This window comes from Phyllostomus hastatus, unplaced genomic scaffold (genome assembly GCF_019186645.2).
Source record: "Phyllostomus hastatus isolate PE091 unplaced genomic scaffold, TTU_PhHast_1.1 phas_contig_1162, whole genome shotgun sequence".
Lineage (NCBI taxonomy): Eukaryota > Metazoa > Chordata > Mammalia > Chiroptera > Phyllostomidae > Phyllostomus > Phyllostomus hastatus.
In genome coordinates, this window is record NW_025333537.1 from 9,978,959 (window position 1) to 10,000,000 (window position 21,042).

General features: G+C 50.7%; 4 protein-coding genes across 5 annotated transcripts in view; 2 read left to right on the forward strand and 2 right to left on the reverse strand.

The window, feature by feature from the left end:
- P2RX7 (purinergic receptor P2X 7) overlaps positions 1-8,209 on the forward strand; it is a 34,823-nt gene extending 26,614 nt beyond the window's left edge. For both annotated transcript variants that reach the window (XM_045841382.1, XM_045841391.1), the window contains exons 9-13: positions 622-712; positions 2,392-2,457; positions 2,545-2,694; positions 3,996-4,097; positions 5,493-8,209. In XM_045841382.1, coding sequence (XP_045697338.1) covers positions 622-712; positions 2,392-2,457; positions 2,545-2,694; positions 3,996-4,097; positions 5,493-5,996 — 913 coding nt within the window. In that variant the 3' untranslated portion in view covers positions 5,997-8,209. The remainder of the gene's footprint in view (positions 1-621; positions 713-2,391; positions 2,458-2,544; positions 2,695-3,995; positions 4,098-5,492) is intronic.
- Positions 1-19,411, reverse strand: part of IFT81 (intraflagellar transport 81) — a 135,096-nt gene extending 115,685 nt beyond the window's left edge. The window contains exon 1 of the mRNA XM_045841363.1: positions 19,194-19,411. The gene's annotated coding sequence lies outside the window, so the exon portion shown is untranslated. The remainder of the gene's footprint in view (positions 1-19,193) is intronic.
- LOC123820375 (wiskott-Aldrich syndrome protein family member 2-like) lies at positions 19,011-19,844 on the reverse strand. The gene is made up of 2 exons (XM_045841073.1): positions 19,718-19,844; positions 19,011-19,246 (listed from the first exon to the last, which is right to left on the reverse strand). Exons 1-2 carry the CDS (start codon positions 19,842-19,844, stop codon positions 19,011-19,013), a joined length of 363 nt encoding a protein of 120 aa, XP_045697029.1.
- Positions 19,722-21,042, forward strand: part of P2RX4 (purinergic receptor P2X 4) — a 14,900-nt gene continuing 13,579 nt past the window's right edge. The window contains exon 1 of the mRNA XM_045844281.1: positions 19,722-19,976. Within this exon, the coding sequence (XP_045700237.1) occupies positions 19,843-19,976 (134 nt within the window). The 5' untranslated portion in view covers positions 19,722-19,842. The remainder of the gene's footprint in view (positions 19,977-21,042) is intronic.

The window sequence follows — 21,042 nt, forward strand, 5'->3', positions numbered from 1 at the left end:
AGAATTAGGTCAAAAAGGTGGCTGGAGATAGGGACTCGGGATTGGCTGAAGAGTTTGTAACGTGATTTTCATGCACTTGCAAAAGCTGGATTGCGGGGAAGATGGAAACGACTCTCCTTGTGAATTTGGCCCCGTGATGAAGGATGCCAGATAGACAAACACGGAATCTAAAAAACCACAGTCAGAACAGATGGCTGAGAGAGCTGTCTCCAACTCAGTGATGAGTATCTAAGATTCACCCCCAACCCTGTGTTCTAGAAGACCCCTTTTTCCCTCTCAAAGAAGGATCAGATTGCTTGAAGCTTTAAAAAAAATCTCTCTGCTTTTTCTTAATCTTGCACTGTTGGTCAGAAGTTGTTCTTGTTTTAAACAAAAGGCAGGCTCCTCGTCACCCTGTGATGGCGGAAGCAGAAGAGGCGGCGGGGCAGTGGCGCCCCGGGTCCAGGCAGTGGGAGAGCGTCAGCCACGGGTTTAGATCGCGTTCTTCCCGCTGCCAACCGCGGCAGAGCTAGGAGAAGGATAAGGGAGCCTAGATCGGCTATTGGTTTGATTTTTCTTTTTCACAAAACGCCAGCCCTTTCAGGTGGGACTGTATACCTATGGATCCTTTTCCTCCTGCAGACACGCCAAGTACTACACGGAAAACGGTGTTGAGAAACGGACGCTGACAAAAGTCTTCGGGATCCGTTTTGACATCCTGGTTTTCGGCACCGTAAGTCTCCGCTTCTAGCCTCGGGCACCGCATTCCTGACCCCTGCTGCAATGCCTCAGGGGGCGAACGCTGTGGTGACAGCCACTGGGCCGGCACTGCTCACCTCACCTGCGGGGTGCGGGGGAGGGGGGGGACGAGACGTCCCGGGGTCCTGCCCGTGAACAGCCATCTGATGAGTACAAGACAGGCAGGGAAGAGCATGTAACATTCAACTGAAAAGTTTTCTGATGCTCAAAAAAAAAAAAAAGAAGAAAGAAATCCCTCTGCAAAATAAAGTAGTTAGTAAGGAACAGAAGCCAACTCAAACTGGCTTCGGGGAGAAAAGGCTTCTTTTTAGGGGGTTCACATCACTGAAAGACCCAGGGGCCATTTCAGCTCCTGGTGTGGCTGGGCCCAGACCCTCAAACATCACCACCAAGAATCTGCCCCCTCCACCTCTCACACCTGTCCTCTGCTTTGGCATCACCCCCCGCTGCCCGCCTGGGTGGTGGTGCAAGGCAGCTCCTCATGTCTGACCGGGCTAGCGACCTCGCCTAGTCACTGCGGCCGGGGTTAGGCCGTCCTCTCCATGGCTGGTCTCCGGCCAGCTCTGACCCAGCCCCTGCCCCGCAGACTCCATGGACCACGGGTTAGTACACACGGACCCAGGGGAGGGCCCCGGGACTGCAAACCTATCTTGTAAGTGGAGGTCAGGGGAAGAATGAAGAAAGAGGCAGGCCACTCCAGTCTGGGGAGAGGTTATTACGGGAAACTCACGTACAAGGCGCACTCGGGCAGCTGCAAGGCAAAATGGGCCCCTGTGCCACTTAGCAGGTGCCCGGGATTCCCACAGGGCAAAAAGGGGACACCCACGGGTACTAGTATGTGAACGCTACCCGCTACGGGCAATTACTTTACGCACCTGATGAGGTCAGGACAATGTCTGCTCTGGGGCAGCGGGGAGCGGGAGGGGTGCTGCTTTATGCCAGAACGAACATCGGTCACGGTCCGTCTCTACGGGGCTCCGTGCTCAGCAGCCCCCGTTCCAGCCAGGTCCAGCTCGCGGGTCAGACAGCAGCCCCACCGTGGAGCAGTCTCTCCCCGACACCGAGTGTGGACGGAGAGGGTTCTCCAAAGGAAAACTGGGGTGCTGTCTCCAGAAGAGGGAAGGAGGGGACGCTGGGCGTGCAAAACATCGACACGTTGCCCACTCCACCTTGTCCGACCGCATATTGTCTACGCAACGTGGTGATAAGCAGCACAATGAGAACCGATGAGATATAGCTGGGAGGGTAGAAAGACCATTGAAAATAAAAACCACAAGGACACTGAAGGGAGGAGTCTGTGGATATCCCTTTCCTTTGCTCCCAAGGTAATTAATCTCAAGCCACTTTGAGGGGAAGCTTGTCCAAAACCCTGACCTTGTCTGAAACACCCGCCTTCCGTGGGTCTCCTCTCAGTGTGTGGGTCCCAGCACCGCTTTCTTGAAAATAGTCACGTTTTCAAGCACATCTTGGAAGGCAGAATGAGAGTCCGGGCTTCTTCAGGTTCCTTGGCCTCTGCTGCTCTGAACACCGTGGATGCATGTGTCCAAGTCACGGCACCAGCCGCCCCCTCTGCCGGCACTAACCATGACGCGTTAGAGCAAAAGGGCCTCGCTCGGAATTTCCGCTGAGTAACCTTTCCTGCTCTGTTTTCAGGGAGGAAAATTTCACATTATCTCACTGATCGTGTACATCGGTTCGACCCTCTCCTACTTTGGTTTGGTAAGGCCTTCTCTTCCCCGTGCTCTGCGATGATGCTTTTGCAAAAAGAAGTTTCACTAACGTGGCACGTGTCCGGGTTCTTCCCAGGCCACTCTGTTCATTGACTTTCTCATCGACACTTACTCGAGCACCTGCTGTCGATCCTGCGTTTATCGCTACTGCACGTGCTGCAAGAGCTGCGTGATCAATGAGTATTACGACAGGAAGAAGTGCGAGGTCATCATAGAGCCAAAGCGGGTAGGACTCCCTGCCTGTGGGGCCAAAACACCGCCAGACCCCTGGGAAGTGCACCAAAATAAGGCCCAAATCAGAGGTGTGATCCCAGGGTCAAGTCTCTGGACTCGACCCCATTCCTCCACCTCTCAGATGAAACCTTCGGTCTTAGGGAAGAACAGAAACAAAAATGGAGAGGCCAGCTAGAGGGAGAATAGATTCTTTTAAATTTTTTATTTTTTAAAAAAAGATTTTATTTATTTATTTTTAGAGAGGGAAGGGAGGGAGGGAGAGAGAGAGAGAGAGAGAGAGAGAGAGAGAGAAACATCAATGTGTGGTTGCTGGGGGTCATGGCCTGCAACCCAGGCATGTACCCTGACTGGGAATCGAGCCTGCGACACTTTGGTTCACAGCCCGCACTCAATCCACTGAGCTACGCCAGCCAGGGCGGGAGAACAGATTTTTACGTTCCAGGACTTGTCAATTTTGTCCGATTTATTACGTGGGTACAGCAAAAAAAAAATTAACATAATGACTTCAGAGAAAACTTGGCAGAGTCTAGTAACATTTAAATGAGACATGCTGTACAGCCCGGCATTCCCACGCCTCCACACCTGCCCTAGAGAAACACTCACGTGAGCACCCGAGTGTCACGCGTGGATAAGGTGTCCACGCGGTGCAACAGTCACTAAAGAAAGAGCTTCTACCCAAATGACCAAGCAGTGAGCAGTGCCTCAGCCTATGATAGCTCCGTAGCAAGGAACTCCAGGCACCGGTTTAAAAGAATGCGGTACTGGTGCTCCAACACAACAAAGAGGGGTTCTCTGCCTCCCCCTCATCTAAGAAGGACTCAGGCCTTTCCCAGCGGCTGAATGCATGGGTCATTGTCCATCGTGCGTGTACACACAGCTTGAAATGAAAGTTCATCTTTGCAGCTAAAAATAATCACTATTTCATGGCCCAACATGGGGTGGAATTTAATGGAAATATAAATAATTCCAGTTGCAATGATACAACTTTCTGGAGATATTCAATCTAGAGTAACTTAAATTGAGGGAACACAATGAAGAAATTTTACGTGGCACCTGGGGAGAACTCTAAACATTAGGCAGTGAGCTGTGGATACTCTGAGCCCACAAATTCAGGTGCATGAGGTTCCGTTTCTGATTCACCTTTAGACTCAGAAACCACTCGTTCTTGGTCGACAGGAGCTTCTGGTTAACTTGTTTAACCGTTTGCCACTTGGTCAATGAGAATATGTTTGTGTATGCAATTCTTAATAATTCTATACAAAAAGGATAAACATCTTGAACTCCTTTCCCTAGACACTAAAATATGTGTCCTTTGTGGATGAAGCCCACGTCAGAATGGTGGATGAACAGCTGCGTGGGAGAAGTCTGCAAAATGTCAAAGGCAAAAAAGTCCCAGTAAGTTAAAACATTTCGTCTAAGAAAACAACTTACTAGTAGAGGTAAACACACCTAGAGATTTGTACAAATCACACTTGACGAGGTGAAACAAAGCGAGCCCAGGCGACCCGCTCCCGGATGAAAACAGTGTCACTGGCAGGAGTCCCTCGGGTGCCCCACCCAATCACCACCCTCCCTGAAAGGTCACCATTATCCTGTATCCAAAGGTTAGTTTGACCTCTTCTAGAATTAGTAAATGTTTTCAAATTTTCTATTACAGTTGACATCCAATGTTATACTAGTTTCAGGTGGCTCCCTCTTCTAGAATTTTATAAACTTTGAACCCTATAGTGTATACTCAGTATATACTCTGCTGAATGTCCGGCTTCTGTTACTCAACATATTTTTGTGAGAATCATCCTCGGCGTTGCATATCGCAAGAGCCAGTTCTCACTGTTGTATCATTTCTGTTTCACAAACATCCAGTTCAGTTTCCCCTTCTACTGCTGATGGACAGGCGGGCGGTTTCCACGGGGGGATCACGCCAGCGAGGCTGCTTTGGTGAACGCGTGGCCCCTGAAAGTGAAACTGCCGAGGCCCCAGGCAGGCGCACGGTCGGCTTGAGTGGTCACCCCCAGACCCTTCCCTCAGCGGGTGCTCTACCTCGCTCCTCCCCCCACCCAGCAGTTCTGGCTGTTGGGTATGTTCACCAACCCATGAGTTCGCAGGCTGCCATAATACACGACCACAAACTCAGCAGCGTAAAGCCACAGAAACGGACCCTCTCGCGGTTCTGCAGGCTTCAAGGAGGAGACCAGGGTGTGCTGCTGTGAACATGTACATACAAGAACTAGTCACTTCCAGCGTCCTTGGCTCAGGCTCTCCCTGGCTGGTGAAGGAAGGCGGGTGTACGTCACACAGAACAGACGTGTATAAATGATGGCTGTTATGACCATCTTTCTTGGGGCATAATAACAAACGGATTCACCAGAAGGAGGGGCCTGGTGGGAAAGGAGAGAGTGGAGCTAAATCAACAAATATTTACTGTCTACTACGTGCCGGGTACCGCCCTAGGCACTGGGGACACGACAATAAACACAACAGACAGGGCCCCTGCTTTCACGCAGAAGAGGCATCACGTAAACATAGGGATTGAAAAGATCAGCTCACTATGAGGAGCATAGGCTCCCCTCTCTCTACCTGCACCATGGACGTGAGGACACACAGCTCATGGGGGTCTTCCAAGGCTCGTAAAAGGCTATTACAGCCCTGATGCCTGCATTTACCACATGATAGCTACTAATACTGACGTCATATGAAATATAATTTTATGGGTGAAATAATAAAATGAAAGAACCTAGATAGAGCTCCAGGGGTCCTTGCTGATGGCATTTGGAAACTTGACTTTTTCAGAGATCCATGATGGATTTCCGAGAGGTGTCCAGGCTGCCCCAGTTCCTCCCGGACTCGCCCCCCACACCCGAGCAACCAGAACAGATCCAGCTGCTCAGTGCAGTGACGACTCCGAGAGCCAGCAGCCCGGCCTGGTGCAGGTGCGGACACTGCCTCCCATCCCAGCTGCCCAAGGACCGCCAGTGCCTAGAGGAGCTGTGCTGCCGCAAGGAGCCGGGCGCCTGCATCACCACCTCAGAGCTGTTCGGGCAGCTCGTCCTGTCCCCTCGGGCCCTGCGGTTCTCCCTGCTCTACCAGGAGCCCTTGCTCGCGCTGGATTCCGACGCCACCGACAGCCTGCTGCGGCACTGCGCCTACAGGTGCTACGCCACCTGGCGCTTTGGCTCCCCGGACCTGGCGGACTTTGCTATCCTGCCCAGCTGTTGCCGCTGGAGGATCCGGAAGGAGTTTCCCAAGAGTGGAGGCCAGTACAGTGGCTTCAAGAGCCCTTGCTTGATGGAATAGGGCTGGGCAGCTGCAATGACATTACCTTTGCTTGTACCTTGAGCTTCAACTGCAAAGATCTGTGGCTAGATTTTCAGACAAAGGGAAATGTACTTTTCCCCACTACAGTTCCGTGTCAGAGAGCAGAGACACTTGGGTAAATAAACAAGCAAGCCAGACTCCCACGGCATGGACCACCCATCAAGAGATCCCGATGTCTGCCTCAATTCTGTCCCTAGAAGTTGTGTGGTCCTCAGCCTTTAATCTCTGCTCCTCAGGTGCCTGATTATCCAACCTGCTCCCTCACAGAGATATTAGGAGGAAAAATTCTTGTTAATGCGTAAAGAGCTACAATACAAAGCAGCTCATTATGAGGTCAGACTGGGTTCATGTCCAACCATGATCGAACCCTTTGGGTCCTGGGTCCTGTTGGAGAAAGGGGAGGATTTAAAGTGGCAACAGATTCTCTGGCACTTGACCCTCAAGACCTGAGGGGTCACGTCTCCTCCCCTTGCATCTGGGTGGCTCTGACCACTTACGCAAGAGTGGAAGTGATGCTGTGTCAGCTTCGAGGTCTTGGTTTTAAGCAGCTGGCGACTTGCACCACTCCCTGGCCCTTGACACTCTCGCTGTGAAGGAAGCCAGCCTCCAGGGGAAAGCCTGACGACTCTGAGACCGAGAGGAAGCCCAGCAGCCGCGTGGAGAGGACGGATCCCGACCGGTTCCAGCTCTCAAATCACACGAGCCCCGTCACTAGACACGGGAGAGAAGACGGCCAGATGTTCCCAGAGCCTGCTGACACACGTCTGCGGCTGCCTGAGACACCCAGGGGGAGCTGACCGGTGAACCCACACAACAAAACTGTTTTAAGACACTACGTCTTGGCTTCTTTGTTACATAGCGACAAGATAACTGGGACAAGAGAGCAAGCCTGACTCGTGGGGACATACAGACACTTGGCCCCTACCTTCCCTGGTGCTACAGGTCTTAGGGAGCCCGGACCACCCCGGAGCCCCTCAGGAGTTCCTATGTAGCAGCTATAGGGGGCTGCAGACCAAAGCAGGCAATTCACCAGCACGGCCTTGGAGTCCATCAACTCTAACTACCGAGCTACCCAGTACATTCCGATCGCATCCCATTTCCACTACTGGAGGTAACTTAAAAACTGGAAAAGGCCGCTTTGATGCTTTCAACACCCTGCACTTTTCAGCCAGTTCAAGGGGATGCGGTCTGGGCGCTACTTAAAAAGCAATCCACGCCCAGACCTTGACCATTTCTGTACGTCCACCTCTCTGGGGACACGAAGACGGATTGCTGCAGGTTTTAGGGTCCTCCTGAGGGATTTCCTTTCCACGGTTTCGGCACCAGAATTGACTGTTTCTCAATGACTACTTTGAAGGATAAATAGAGACCACCATTCAACACTGTGACTGACGCAGGACCTGTGAGGTTTTTTATACATAGTCTTAAGATTTACCATTTTGATACTTTTTTAAAACCAGCAGCTCTCTACTGTATTAAAATAAGATGAACAAAACTCTTCTCTTTGTGATACGGGGTTTTATCTGGCTTTCAACTCAGGAATCAAGTTAATTAGGCCAGACTGAACTTTCCTTTTTGCTACCTTCCCAAGGTGTTTTTAAAAAGTGGATTAGATGTGACTTCAGGACTGAAATTCCTACCTCCCTGAATTCTAGTAACAGCTACGGACTTCCATTCTGATGGCCTCTGAGTCTTTAACCTTTATTGTTTTGGTGCCTCATTCCTGGTGAGTTTCAGCATCCTCGAGGAAGTCCCAGGCAGAGTCAGAATTTGAAGTGACAGAAAATCACTGGATCCCCTTCCCCTCAGGGGCCCCGAGAGGGTGACGTGTGACGTCAGCTGTGTGTAAAACGTCTGACACTTCCTGCAACAATATGCCTCATGCCTGCACTCTCATTGTTAGTTTACCGCCTAAAATGATGTCGTCGCCCAAGGCGTGCCCGGGAGAACCACATTTCACAGGCTCTGTCTTCTTGTACCGAAGTCCGTCCTTCCATCACAGTAATTGCACCGCACTCACAGCTCCACCGCTGTGATCTGCTTTCTTGGAATGCGGACTGATTTCATGTAGAATTAGTAATGCGCTCGCGTCCTTCTCCTTAGAGAGAACCGTTTTCTGAACGCTTCCTAATTTTGGCTTGGCAATGTAGATGTCTTAACCTGAATGTTTTGATAATAAAAAATAATGCATATAATTCATGATGATTGAAGTGTTCCTTTTCCTTCCTTTTCTCAGAATATGACATCACAGTCAGCTCATCCACTGACACATTCATTTAACATCTATTCATTCATTGAGCGCTATGACATAGTAAGATATAAGTTTGGTTTCTGTCTCCCTGTTGGACACGGAGATCCTGAATCCCTTGGAATTTCCTGGGTGATTAGAGTGTCTGTGTTCTAATAGGGTGACTCCTGGTGGGCTCCTGGGTAACTTTAGGATGGGGGCTGTCACCAGAGAGACCAAGTCACAGTTAGAATCTTGGAACTTTCAGTCCCAACCCTTCATCCTCCGGAATGGGGAGGGGCTGGAAATGGAGTCAATAACTGATTGCGCCTGCACGGTGAAACCTCCATACACATGTCTAAAATACCAAGTGCTTGGAGCTGCTGGGCTGACGAGTACACCTGCATGCAGGGAGGTGGTACGCCCCAAGCCTACAGGCGCAGAAGCTTCTGTACTCAGGACCCTCTGCACCCTGTCCTGTATACATACCTCTGCATATGGTTGTTCACCTGCATCTTTTATTATATCCTTTACAACAAACCAGTGAATGTAAGTAAGGGTTTCCCTGCGGTCTAAGAGCCATTATACCCAAGGACTGAGCCTCGGGAGGGGGTCATGGGAACCCTCAGTTTATAGCTAAGTGGTCAGAAGTGCAGATGACAGCCTGGAACTGGTGAGTGGCAGATTTGGGCCAAACAGAAGGCTAAGGCCGATGGTGTCTCAACCCTAGTAAAGAGGCTAGCAGCACTCTGTGACCGGTGTGGCTCAGTGGGTTGGGTGTCATTCCGCAAACTGAGAGGTCGCTGGTTCGATTCCTAGACAGAGCACAGGCCTGGGTTGTGGGGCAGGTCCCCAGCTGAGGGCACATGAGAGCCAACCAATGGATGTTTCTCCTGTACATTGATGTTTCTCTCCCTTTTTGTCCCTCCCTCTCTCTAAAAATAAATAAGCAAAACCTTAAAATAAAAACAAAAGAGGCTAACAGAAGGGAGAGGGAAGAGATGAGCATTCTGGATAATTCTCAGGACAGGACAGAAGCACCCTTCCCCCCAACTGACCCAAAGAAAGTAACTACCACTTGCCACTCCACTTCCCATGGGTCTTACTGGCCGAGAAATGGGGAAAAAAACAAAAACAAAAACGGAAAAAAGGAAGCAATCAATAAAAAGGGACAGGACTCGACCCCGCACAAACACTTCCTGCTGGCTGTGCTAACCCACCACCGCACAGCTCACGCCTCACGTGTGTCTGCACAGCTCACGGCACACACGCCCGACACCTGACAGTCACGCAACTAGGCAGGTGCAGCGTTTGCTGCTTTTTCTGGGGCTACACTTCAGGAAGGAAAAACAATTGGGGAAAAAATCCCAGGACAATGCTTTGTGGTTTGCTTACATGAATGTGAAGGTTATTTTAATCTGCACCCAGAAGATGGAAACATAAAATATTATCATCGGGTTGATGGTTTGAGTCTGAAGAGTCCGTCACTCTGTGCTTTCGTTCTTAGTCACCAGCTGTTATAAAGAGAAACCTCTGGTGACAGACAGAGGGAGGTAAAGTGACTAGAAAAAACAAGGGGACCTACGTTTCATGCAACACTAATGAGGCCAGGCTCCGACTCGACTGCGAAATGGGATTCTGGGTACCGCTCACATGAAGGTGGTTTTCAAGACAGAAGCCGCCGCGCGGAGCTGAAGAAACCTGGGCCCCCACGGCGCTGGATTCAGATCTGCCTGAGATCGTTCATTCGGCTAACAACTCCATCATGGTTGGGGGAGAGTTTACCGTACATTCTGTGTCTTTCAGAAAACTGCCTTCACTAGAGAGAAGAGCAGATGGGTTTTCATAACGAGACAAGTCACGTAAAAGGTACACATTTGATGCTTTTGGGATTTTAAAAGATATTTCATTTATTTATTTTTAGAGAGGGAAGGGAGGGAGATAGAGAGAGAGAGACATCAATGTGCAGTTGCTGGGGGTTATGGCCTGCATCCCAGGCATGTGCCCTGGCTGGGAATCAAACCTGCAACACTCTGGTTCGCAGCCCGAGCTCAATCCACTGAGCCACGCCAGCCAGGGCGCTGTTCGGATGTTTTGATGCAACCATTTCAGTGAGCTGGCAGTTGCTGATAAAAGATCGGAAGTGCAGTTCGGCGGCTCCATCAGACGGCCTCCCCGCTTCTTGCGGCAACCCCTTCTTCTCCTCCTCCTTTTTATAAACAGATTTAATAACAACGTGCGCCAGTACAACTGCCCAGGGCGCGGAGCTCGGGGTGGATGCGGGGAGTGGGGTCCTGGCTCAGACTTCAGAATGGTGCTGTCGAAACCGCCCTGCAGCCGGCCGGCTCCATCCTTCGGAGGGTGGCCGACGCTTCCCGGTTGCCAGGGGCTCACCGGGTGTCAGCGCCGGAAGTCGCACATCCCGGAAAACCACCGGAAGCCCCACATCCCGGAAAACCACTCCCGCTGGGGCCCAGCAGCACCGGCAGTCCGGCAGTCCGGCAGTCCGTCACCCAAGGGCTGGCCTCCCCTGCCTGAAGCTGCACCACACACAAACACGGCACCCTGGGCGGGGTTCAAAGCGCTGTAAGATCTTCAGGTTAAATCTACGCATTTTGTAGCCTTCGTCTCTTGGGTCCGTCACCTGCCCCAGCGTCAGGACCTAGGACTCCCACCTAGCTGCCACAAAAACGTCGTTAAAAACATTAAATGACCCTGGCTGGCGTAGCTCAGTGGATTGAGCGCGGGCTGGGAACCAAAGTGTCCCAGGTTCGATTCCCAGCCAGGGCACATTCCTGGGTTGCAGGCCACAGCCTCCAGCAACCGCACATTGATGTTTCTCTCTCTTTCTCCCTCCCTTCCCTCTCTAAAAATAAATTTAAAAAAATCTTTTAAAAATAAATGAACTTATTAAAAATCTTTATTTTCTACTTATTTTTAAGGGACAAAAAGCTAATTTTAGACAAATGGTCTTGAATATTTTTAAGCTCTTAGTATTTTACTTGGGAGAGAGATTTATTTGCTGTGCCTATAAAATCCTTTGTGGAGGAACAGTTATTTCCCCATTGGGGTTAGCTTTGTACTTCCCCCCGAAGCCCTGGTCCCTCGCCATATATTTGAGCATACCACGTAAACCAAAATCTGCCTGAAAGGAAACAAATCAAGATATCCCAAGATTAAACACTAAAGGCAGTAATTGGCATTCTTTGTGGTTTAATCTAAATTAAGAATCTTATGTTTACAATGTATCTCTGGAGCCAGTAACTATATTAGTTTCCTAGTGCTGCTCTTACAAATCACCACAAATTTAGTGGCTTCAGACAACACAAATATATTATTTTACAGGTGTAGAGGTCAGAAGTCCAAAATTGGTCTTTTTAAAAATTTTTATTTTATTTTGATTTTACAGAGGGGTAAGGGAGGAAGAAAGAAAGAAAGGGAGAGAAACATCAGTGTGACAGAGAAACATTGATCGGTGACCTTCCATACAGGCCCTGACCTGGGACCAAATCTGCAACCCAGGCTTGTGCCTTGACTGGGAATCGAACTGGCGACCTTTCAGTTTGCAGGACAGTTTCTAACCAACTGAGCCACACTGGCCGGGGCCCAAATGGGTCGGTCTTATGGGCTAAAACCAAGGTGTTGGCAGGGCTACACTCCTTCTGGAGACTCGAGAAAGGGGGTGAGTGGTGGTTGAGGGAATCCATGTCTCGTCTTCGCCAGTTTCATGCCTTGGCCCGCGGCCCCGGCAGCATTCTCGTTGCTCTGATCTGCGCTTCTGTCACTACTCGGCCTCCCCAGACTCTGATTCTTCAGCCCGCCCCTTCCACTTCGTGACTGGATGGGACTCACTGGGACGATCTAGGACAATCTCCCATCTCAAGATCCTTAACTGAACCATATCTGCAAAGTTCCTTTTGCCACGCAAGGTCCCATGTCCACAGGTTCCAGTGATTAGAACACGGATATCCTGGGGTGGCGGGGGTGGGTGGTGATAATTCTACCACAGTAATTAAGACACTATCTTAGAAAGTTTCCAGACCTGACACCAGTGGCACTTTTATCTTTGGGACTTATTTTCCTGGGTTTGTTGGGTAATTCCTTCCAAATATTTAGGTATCTAAAAGCTTCTGAATACATTTGGAAAATATTTTATCACACTGTGCGCTAATGTCAGGGACATGACGGAATGTGTGGGGGTTCCAAAAACGGTCAACTCCACGGGCGAGATCTCTCCCGTTTCAAGGTGACCCCACCACGACCCTCATCATCCTTAGTCTTAGTACACCCCAAGCGGTAGGACCATAAAAACAGTCCCACATAATATTATTATACAATGTTTTACAGTAGACTACAGGATTGCACAGCACTTTAAGGCTACATAATGACATAGTTAAAAGCAGGGACTCGGGAACCCGCCATGGACACAGATCCTCACGCAACCAGTGCGTGATCTAAGTCTCAGTTTCACGCCTCGGCGCCTGCCTCGTGGTTCACGTGAGACAGAGTGAAACGAAGCACTTGCCAGTGTCTCCGCTGTTCCTATCATAAAGATGATGTCACACCAGATACAACCACCTCAATCCCCATTTTACATGCAATGAAACAGACTCCCAAGAAAGCAAACGGTGCGTCTGCCACGCACAACTCATCCTACACACCCACACAGCCGGGCACACACAGCGTCCACTCCTGGACCCCGCTGTGTTCAGGCACAGTCTCCGCGCGTCGACCTCACGGCCGCTCCGCCACCTCTTGTAGTCCTGGTTTGTGTCCCTACCCACCTTCCGTTCTCTGCCGCCTGTCACAGGGTGTGGTCTTTGAGGTCTTCTGACACCCTAGAGATCGAATGTCAGATGTGCTGGGATTGCAAGACACAATTACAAAAATGGGTCTGGTTCATCTGCAAGGATCTCATACTCCCCATGTTTTCCACTTCCATAACCTGTCGTTCACCCCACCCACTACATGGGAGGACACATTTGCAGATCATGTATCGGATAAAAAATTGTATCTAGAATATGTAAAGAATTCTTACAACTTACAGACAAACCAATTTGAAAATGGGCAGGCCCTGGCTGGTGTAGCTCAGTGGATTGAGCGCAGGCTGCAAACCAAAGTGTCGCAGGTTCGATTCCCAGTCAGGGTACATGCCTGGGTTGCAGGCCATGACCCCCAGCAACCGCACATTGATGTTTCTCTCTCTCTCTCCCTCCCTTCCCTCTCTAAAAATAAATAAATAAAATCTTTAAAAAATGGACAAAGGAGCTGAACAGCCATTTCTCCAAAGATACACAAATGGCCAACAAGCACATGAAAAGCTCAGCATCATTCATCATTACGAAAATGCCCACCAAACATATACACACACGCACACGTATGCATATTTAATTGAGTACAGATAGACTGTAGTCCATACTAATTTCTTTCGGGACTACTAAAGGGATATTAGAATATCTTTCTTTTAAAAGGGCACGGGTCTGACAGATGGCCGGGAAGATTATCGGTGCTCAGCATGTGGCCTTCCAGATACGAGTCAGGGTTTTCCTTCTGTTCCGTGACAGCTTCAGCCTTGAGGATTCCACGGGGAAAGCAGCAGCAGAATTATAACACCATTTATAATTCTTCATTTCTGCTACTGACTTGTTCCTCATTCAGGAAATGTGCTGTTTCTGGAGATACAGCTAATGGCATGGTTGGACCACGTGCAACCATTAGTTACACAACCACGTTTCACAATGTCTACGAGCCAGATGAGTGCATCTTTACACCTTTCAGCGTCTGAGCATTGAACTTAAACATTTTGCCCTGAACACGGGACACTGCTTCATCTGACTGGCCTTTCATGGCTCAGGGGCGTTGTGACAAACGTCCTTCTTACCACACTATGACCAAACGACTCCCTAAGGCACACTGGAGTTGGCCGCTGCGGGCCTCTCAACTACAATAAATGGTCCCAGGCTGATGAGCGTTTTGGAGTTCCTGGCTCTGCCTCTTACAGGGACTTATTCCTTCTGATGGGCTATTCTTCCTGCTCTTAATATTGGCAGCCTCAGGCGGTGCCTCCCACCTCGTAATTGGCTGCACCTGTACCAACACTTGTTTTAACGCCCACGTTACTGGTGACGGTATATTTTTCATCTCTTGGGACCTAGCACCATAACCAAAGTACTTTCATATTTCCAAGTTTCAGAAGCCCACCAGCTCACGGAAAAAAAATACACGTTTACTATACGGTTATGGGGGTATCTTAAGGGCAAAGGCGAACAGAAGGGGTAGCACCAGGAAGTAGAAACGGTACAATCCAGAGGCCATTGTCTTAGTCTCTCTCACCTCCGTGTCCCTTTGTCCTTCTGGGTCATTCGATGGTTCTGCACAGTCCCCTTCTGGCTCTCCCACCAAGGCGACTCTGCCACAGCCCCTGAGGTTCTTCCGTTCAGTTCCAGTCCCTTGCAGAGAACAGGGCGCTGCCTCTCTCCCAGGGCAACCGTCCCCGAGGAGACAACCCTCCCCGAGGAGACAACCCGGCTGACCCTGTTTGGGGCGGGTTAGGCCCATGGTTCAATTGATAAGGTCACATGGTATAAAAACAGCTGCTGGGACCATGTCTATGAGGAAGAGTAGTTTTTATTTTTAATATGTTCTATTGATTATGCTACTACAGTTGTCCTAATTTTCCCCCTTTGCCCCCTTCTGCTGGGTAACCCCCTTCCATCCAGCTCTCTCTCCACCCCACCCCCCAATAATGTTCATGGGTCGTGCATATAAGTTCTTTGGCTTCTCCATTTCCTATTCTATTTGTAACCTCCCCCTATTTTGTACTTACCAGTTCTGCTTCTTAATCCCTGTACTTTTTCCCCATTCTCTCCCCTCCCCCTCTCCGCTGATAACGCTCCAAATAATCTCCGTATCTATGATTCTGTTCCTGTTCTAGTCGTTTGCTTAGTTTGCTTTTTTAGATCCAGATGTTGATAGCTGTGAGTTTGTTGTCATTTTACTGTTCGTAGTTTTGATCTTCTTTTTCTTAATTAGTCCCTTTAACATTTCATATAGTAAGAGCTTGGTGATGATGAACTCCTTTAGCTTTACCTTGTCTGGGAAGCACTTTATTTGAGAAAGCGCAGTCTTTAGGGGAAGAACAGTACAGTGAGTGAGCTCACTTAACACGGGACAAAGGATACCAAATAAGCCAGACTTGGAACTTCATCTAAAATACAAGAACGCTCCGTGTGAGGGCCCGAGGAGCTCCCCTAGGAAGACACAACAGGAGGTTTAGCCCCACTATTTTGTGGTGTAAAGTTTGATGCGTAATTCTCATACCACAAAATCTGCCCTTTTAAAATGTATAATTCCGTGACTTTCAGTATATTCACAAGGGTTCTGCAAGGAAATTTCCAGAACATTTGCATCACCCCAAATTCACACCTCACCCTCATTAGCTATCACACCCCACTTCCTCCTCCCCCAGCCCCTGGAAACCACTTCCCTACTTTCCGTCTCCACGGATTCGCCTGTTGTGGACATTTCGTACAAACAGAATTACACAATGCGTGACCTCTGTGTCTGCCTTCTTTCAGTCAGCACAACACCTTCCGGGTTCAGGCATGTTGTAGCATGTATCAGATGTATCCCTTTTTATAGCTAAATAATATTCCATTGTATGAATAGATCAATTTCACTTATCCACTCATCACTTGATTGATATTTATGTTACTTCCACTTGTTAGCTATTAAGAATAACGCCACTATGAACATTCATGTACAAGGTTTTGCACGAACACATTTTTTGAATTCTCTTGGGTATTTGCCTAAGAATGAAACTGCTAGGTCAATGTAGGTAATTCCACGTTTAACACTTTGAAGAATTTCCGAACTGTTTTCCAAGTGGCCGCACCATTGTATTATATTTCCCACCAGCAGTGTGAGGTTTCCAACTCATCCACAGCCTTGCCATCTTTTTGACTGTCGGTTTGATTATAGCCACGGTAGTGGGATGAAGTATCTCTTTGTGACTTTGACCTGCGTTTCCCGAGTGACTAATGAGACTGAACGTGTTTCCGTATCCTTACTGACCATTTCTGTGTCTGCTCTGTAGAAATGTCCACTCACATCTTTTGACCATTTTTAAATGGGTTGTCATTTTATTGACGAGTTGTAAGAGTTCTTTAGATATTTGAGACACCAGACCTTTATCAGCCATACAATTTGCAAGTAATTTTCCCGTTCTGTGATTGTCCTTTTACCCTTCTGATGGTGTCCTTTGACCCACAAGTTTTCATTTGGAAGAAGTCCAATTTATCTATTTTTTTTCTTTTGTCATGGGTGCTTTAGGTGCCATATCTAAATAAATAAATAAGTAAATAAATAATAAAAACCATTGCCTAATCCAAACTCACAAAGATTTACACTTATGTTTTCATCTGAGTCTTAATAGTTTCAGCTCTTACATTTAGGTCTCTGATCTGTTTTGAGTTAATTTTATACGTGGTAGGAAGTAGGAGTCCAGCTCCATCCTTCTGCACGTGGATGCCCAGTTGCTCCGGCACCACTTGTTGAAAAGACTGTTGTTTCCTCAATGAACTGTCTGGGTACCTTATTTATTTTTTATACCAAATCTTATTTGTTTTTCAACTAAATCCCCTTAGTTGCTCAATAACCGACTGCACTCAGCCAAGCATACAATGACAAATACACAACTGAATGTGGTTAAGGGGTGTGTGTGTATGTGTGTGTGTGTGTGTGAAAAGCCCAAAATGTAATCATCAGTTACTTTCATTTGACATAGGCTCTAGGATTATTCTGGTCAGTACACTGGATATATTCACTATTTTGACCACGGTGATGGTTTTATGGATGTATATGTAGTCAAACTTATCAAATTGAATCCTTTAAATATGTGCAGTTTATTGCATGTCAATTATGCCACAAGAAATCTGTTGCTGTTTTTTTTAATTGATTGGAGAGAGAGAAAGAGAAACATCAACAAACCATAGATGGTCCACTTATCTATGTATTCATTGGTTGATACTTGTATGTGCCCTGACCGAGGATCAAACCCATAACCTTGATGTATCTGGACGACACTCTAACCACCTGAGTTACCAGGCCCAAGAAATCTATTTTTAAAGAGACACAACCTAGGAGCCAGAGAGTAAATGAAGTAACTTCTTTTCCTAATCAATTTTCAGGATCTGTTGCTCTGCTTGGGCCTAAGGATGTAACATTGACTAGTAATTTAGGAAAACTGGTACTGCTCTTAGGTAAGATAGACAGCAAACCAAGGCAGGGAGCAGGAGGGAGACGGGTCTCACCCACTAACTCAGCAGCTCCGAGCCTGGTCCGATAATATTGCCAGGCGTTCCCAACATCATAAGAAACACCATGCTAGCACGGGAGGAGGGGAGCCCCTGAAATTCTGTGTACTGTTCCCATTCTCTGGTAAAGAAAGCCTTTGAAACACTGTATCCGCCCCAACATCCAGAAGGGGAAGAAGTGGAGATCCACAGTGCCTAAAGCAGCAGCAGCCCAAAAAGCAGCTTTGGTTAACTGCCTACCTCTGGGTCACTCTGTTTTACCAGGGGGTCCCTAGTGCTTATAGAAAGAGCCCATAAACAACTTTGGGGAACTGCCTCAACTTTAATGAACTGCCCTCTGTCACATATCTGTTTCACAACAAGATGAACAAATGGGGTCTGGGGCAAGATGAGAATTCTGGGCTAACAGACCACACACACACACACACACACACACACACACACACACACCTACGTTTGGGTAGTCAGTCACATCCCCGGGAGAAGCTGGTGCCACCTTTACCCACCAATCAATATGTAACTCCCTTATCCCATCCCACCAAGTACATAAGTCCTCGAGACAAAGGAGAGGATACTCTTGCTGCCTTTACCTTGCCCTGCCCCGAATGTTCTCCTCCAAGAGAATGCGCCGCTCATAAACCCTGCTTGCTCGCTCACGGGCTGGCGGGTCTGTAATTCTTTACTGCACGGGCAATAAGAACCGACTTTCTCCTGTAACACTTCTACATGTCTCTCAACAGACTTTATTCCAAAATGCAAGCAGACGATTTGAATTCAATATTTGTAAGGCTGGGACCAACTCATCACTGTGGGATAAGAGTTCACGAGAGCTGGAAATGTGTTTTGACGCTTAAGGAAAAGTATATTTAACTCCCCACCCAGCGAGAAGTTAAGAGAAGTTTCCCTTTCCAACCGGCACCAAGCTCCATTTCGGCAGAGACTCCGCCTGCCTGCTCACCCTCCCCTCCGGGGCATCAAGAACACCGCCAAGCACACGAGGGGCCCACAGAAGTACCTGTCCTGCCCCACCCGTTCCTGGGACCACTCTGGGACGGAGGCAGGTGGCGACTGTGCTCCGCTCTCTAACTCAACAGTCTCACCTCTACAGACAGAGGCTGCCTGTTTTCTGCAAATTTCCTTTCCTTTTTTTTTTTAAATGTGTTCCACTTTTTAAAGTTAAAATAATTCTTTTAAGATTTCCCATTAACGTGGGCACTCCAGATACCCGCGTCAGGTTGCACATTGTCTTCTTCAACCTTTTATATTTGGAAAAACCAAGCGGGGGTGGTTCAGGACATCTCACACCCAAGAAGTGAACTCACACTACCAAGCGCGCTGCGGGGGACCTGCACGCGGAAGCCAGCCCCGGAGAGCGGCTGGGGAGGCCGAAGCTCACGCCCTCGAGACCCCGCCCGCCCGCCCGCAGACGCGCCGCGATGGTTACTGCGATGGTTACTGCGATGCGTCCGCGGCCGCGCGGGGCACCGCCGACTGCGAGACGAACTGGGCCCCTCCGCGCAGTGACGCACCGGCACGTGCGCTCCGCGGCGGCGGCAGCCCGGCCGGCGCCCGGCCCCGGGAAGGCGCCGAGCGGCTCCCGCCGGACGCGGGGCCGGCGCTCCGCGTGACACGTACCTGCAGGGCACGAACTAGCGCCTCCTCCTTGTCCCCCTGGTCTCCCGTCCTCCCTGCAGTGTGGAGAGAGCCCTCTCAGCGGCGGGCCGGCCGCCCCCTCCCGCGGCCCGGCCCCCCGGCCCCCCGGGCCCCCGGGCTTGAGGCGTCGCCCCTAGAGGCTGAGCCCCCGCAGGGCGAGCCCCGGCTGTGGACCGCGGGGTCCGGGGCTCCGTCACCTAAGCTGCCCCGCGGGCCCCCAGGGGGGGCGCTCGCCCAGGGGAGGCGGTCTCTCCGCGAAGGCCCCTCTCCCCTCAGACGGTCCCCTCGTTCCCCACAGCCCCGCTGAGGGCCCCCCAGACCCCGGCCCCGGTCCGGCTCCGGCTCCGGCTCCGGCGGAGGGGCGGGGCCGCGCCCGGCGCCCTCCCCGCGCCACCCCTCCCCGCCCCCGCCCAGCCTCCCGGGGCGGCCCTCGTACCCGAGGGCAGGTCACGCGTTGTGCCGGGCCCTCCCCCGCGGAGGACGGCGCCGCGGGCCGGCCGGGCCGCCTGGGCGGGGCTCCCGGGCGGCCGGGGCGAGGGGCGGGCGGGCAGCCGGCCGGCCGCACAGCGCGGAGCCCGGCGGCGGCGGCGGCGGCGGAGGCAGAGGTGGCGGCGCGGGCGCGGGCGCGGCCATGGCGGGCTGCTGCTCGGTGCTGGGGGCCTTCCTCTTCGAGTACGACACGCCGCGCATCGTGCTCATCCGCAGCCGCAAAGTGGGGCTCATGAACCGGACCGTGCAGCTGCTCATCCTGGCCTACGTCATCGGGTGAGCGCGGTCGGGGGCGCGACCCCGCGGGGTCGGGGACCTGGGGTCGCCCGGCGGTCGGGGGCTGCCCCATCCGGGTCCTGGCCGTGCACCTGCCCCGATTGGCCCAGGTCACCGGGGCAGCCCGGCGGGCGCCCCCCAGGGAGGGTCCAGGAGCAGCGACCCGAGGCCGGGACACACCCCTCCGGACCCCCAGCCGCGGGGGGCCGGGCTCCGGGCAGGAGGCTGCTTTGATGGTGTGTTTTAAGGGCAGACCCTGGCTAGACCCTCCTCCTCTCCTTCCCTGCCTCTAGTCATTCTACCTGGCTCCGGGATGGCCTTTGGCTGGGGGAGGGGGGGCGCTCGGCCTCAACGTCCCTGCCTGTGTTACTCACTTCCCATCCGAGGATCTGCTGGCAGAAATCAGGGTTTGGGATTTCCACTCGGTTCCTTTCGCTTCTGTGGCTTCCGGCCCTGTCCCTTACACCATGTGATAATTCAAGATAGTGGAGGTCACGCTTGCAAAAAGCACTTAACGTCCACTTCCCTCGTCTTAGGGGGTTGGTTCGTCACTCTCCGTGTTGCCCGCTTTGCTCAGATATGCCCAACCGGCCCAGCCGCCACCAAGTGTTGGGTTTTAATTGAATGCGCCCCTTCCAATCTAATAAAACTGGAGGAGGTGGAAATGAAGTTACCAGCTGGGCCTGGTTCCAAGGTCCACTGGGGTCCAGCTGTTACGGTGTGGACAGCGCTGAGCTGACAGATGTGATCTGCTTTGTCATTTTTTTTTTTTTCTTAAAAGGCCTAATGCAACGGTCCCCAAACTGCACGTGCGACCATTTGGGCATTTTTAAAAAACGCGGAGTGCTGGCTCCCCTCCCCAGGCCTTCTGATGTCATCGCTGGAGAGTAAGACCCGCTCCCAGGAGGTTTTGCTGGGCAGCCAAGTTTGGGGACTAGTGTCCCAGTGTTGCCCGAATCTACCTGATCATGAAAGACTCACCCTGAGGAATTGTTTTAAAGTAACCCGGGGTGGGGCTTGGAATCTGTTAGCCCTGCCCAGGGAATCTGCATGATCAGACAGGTTG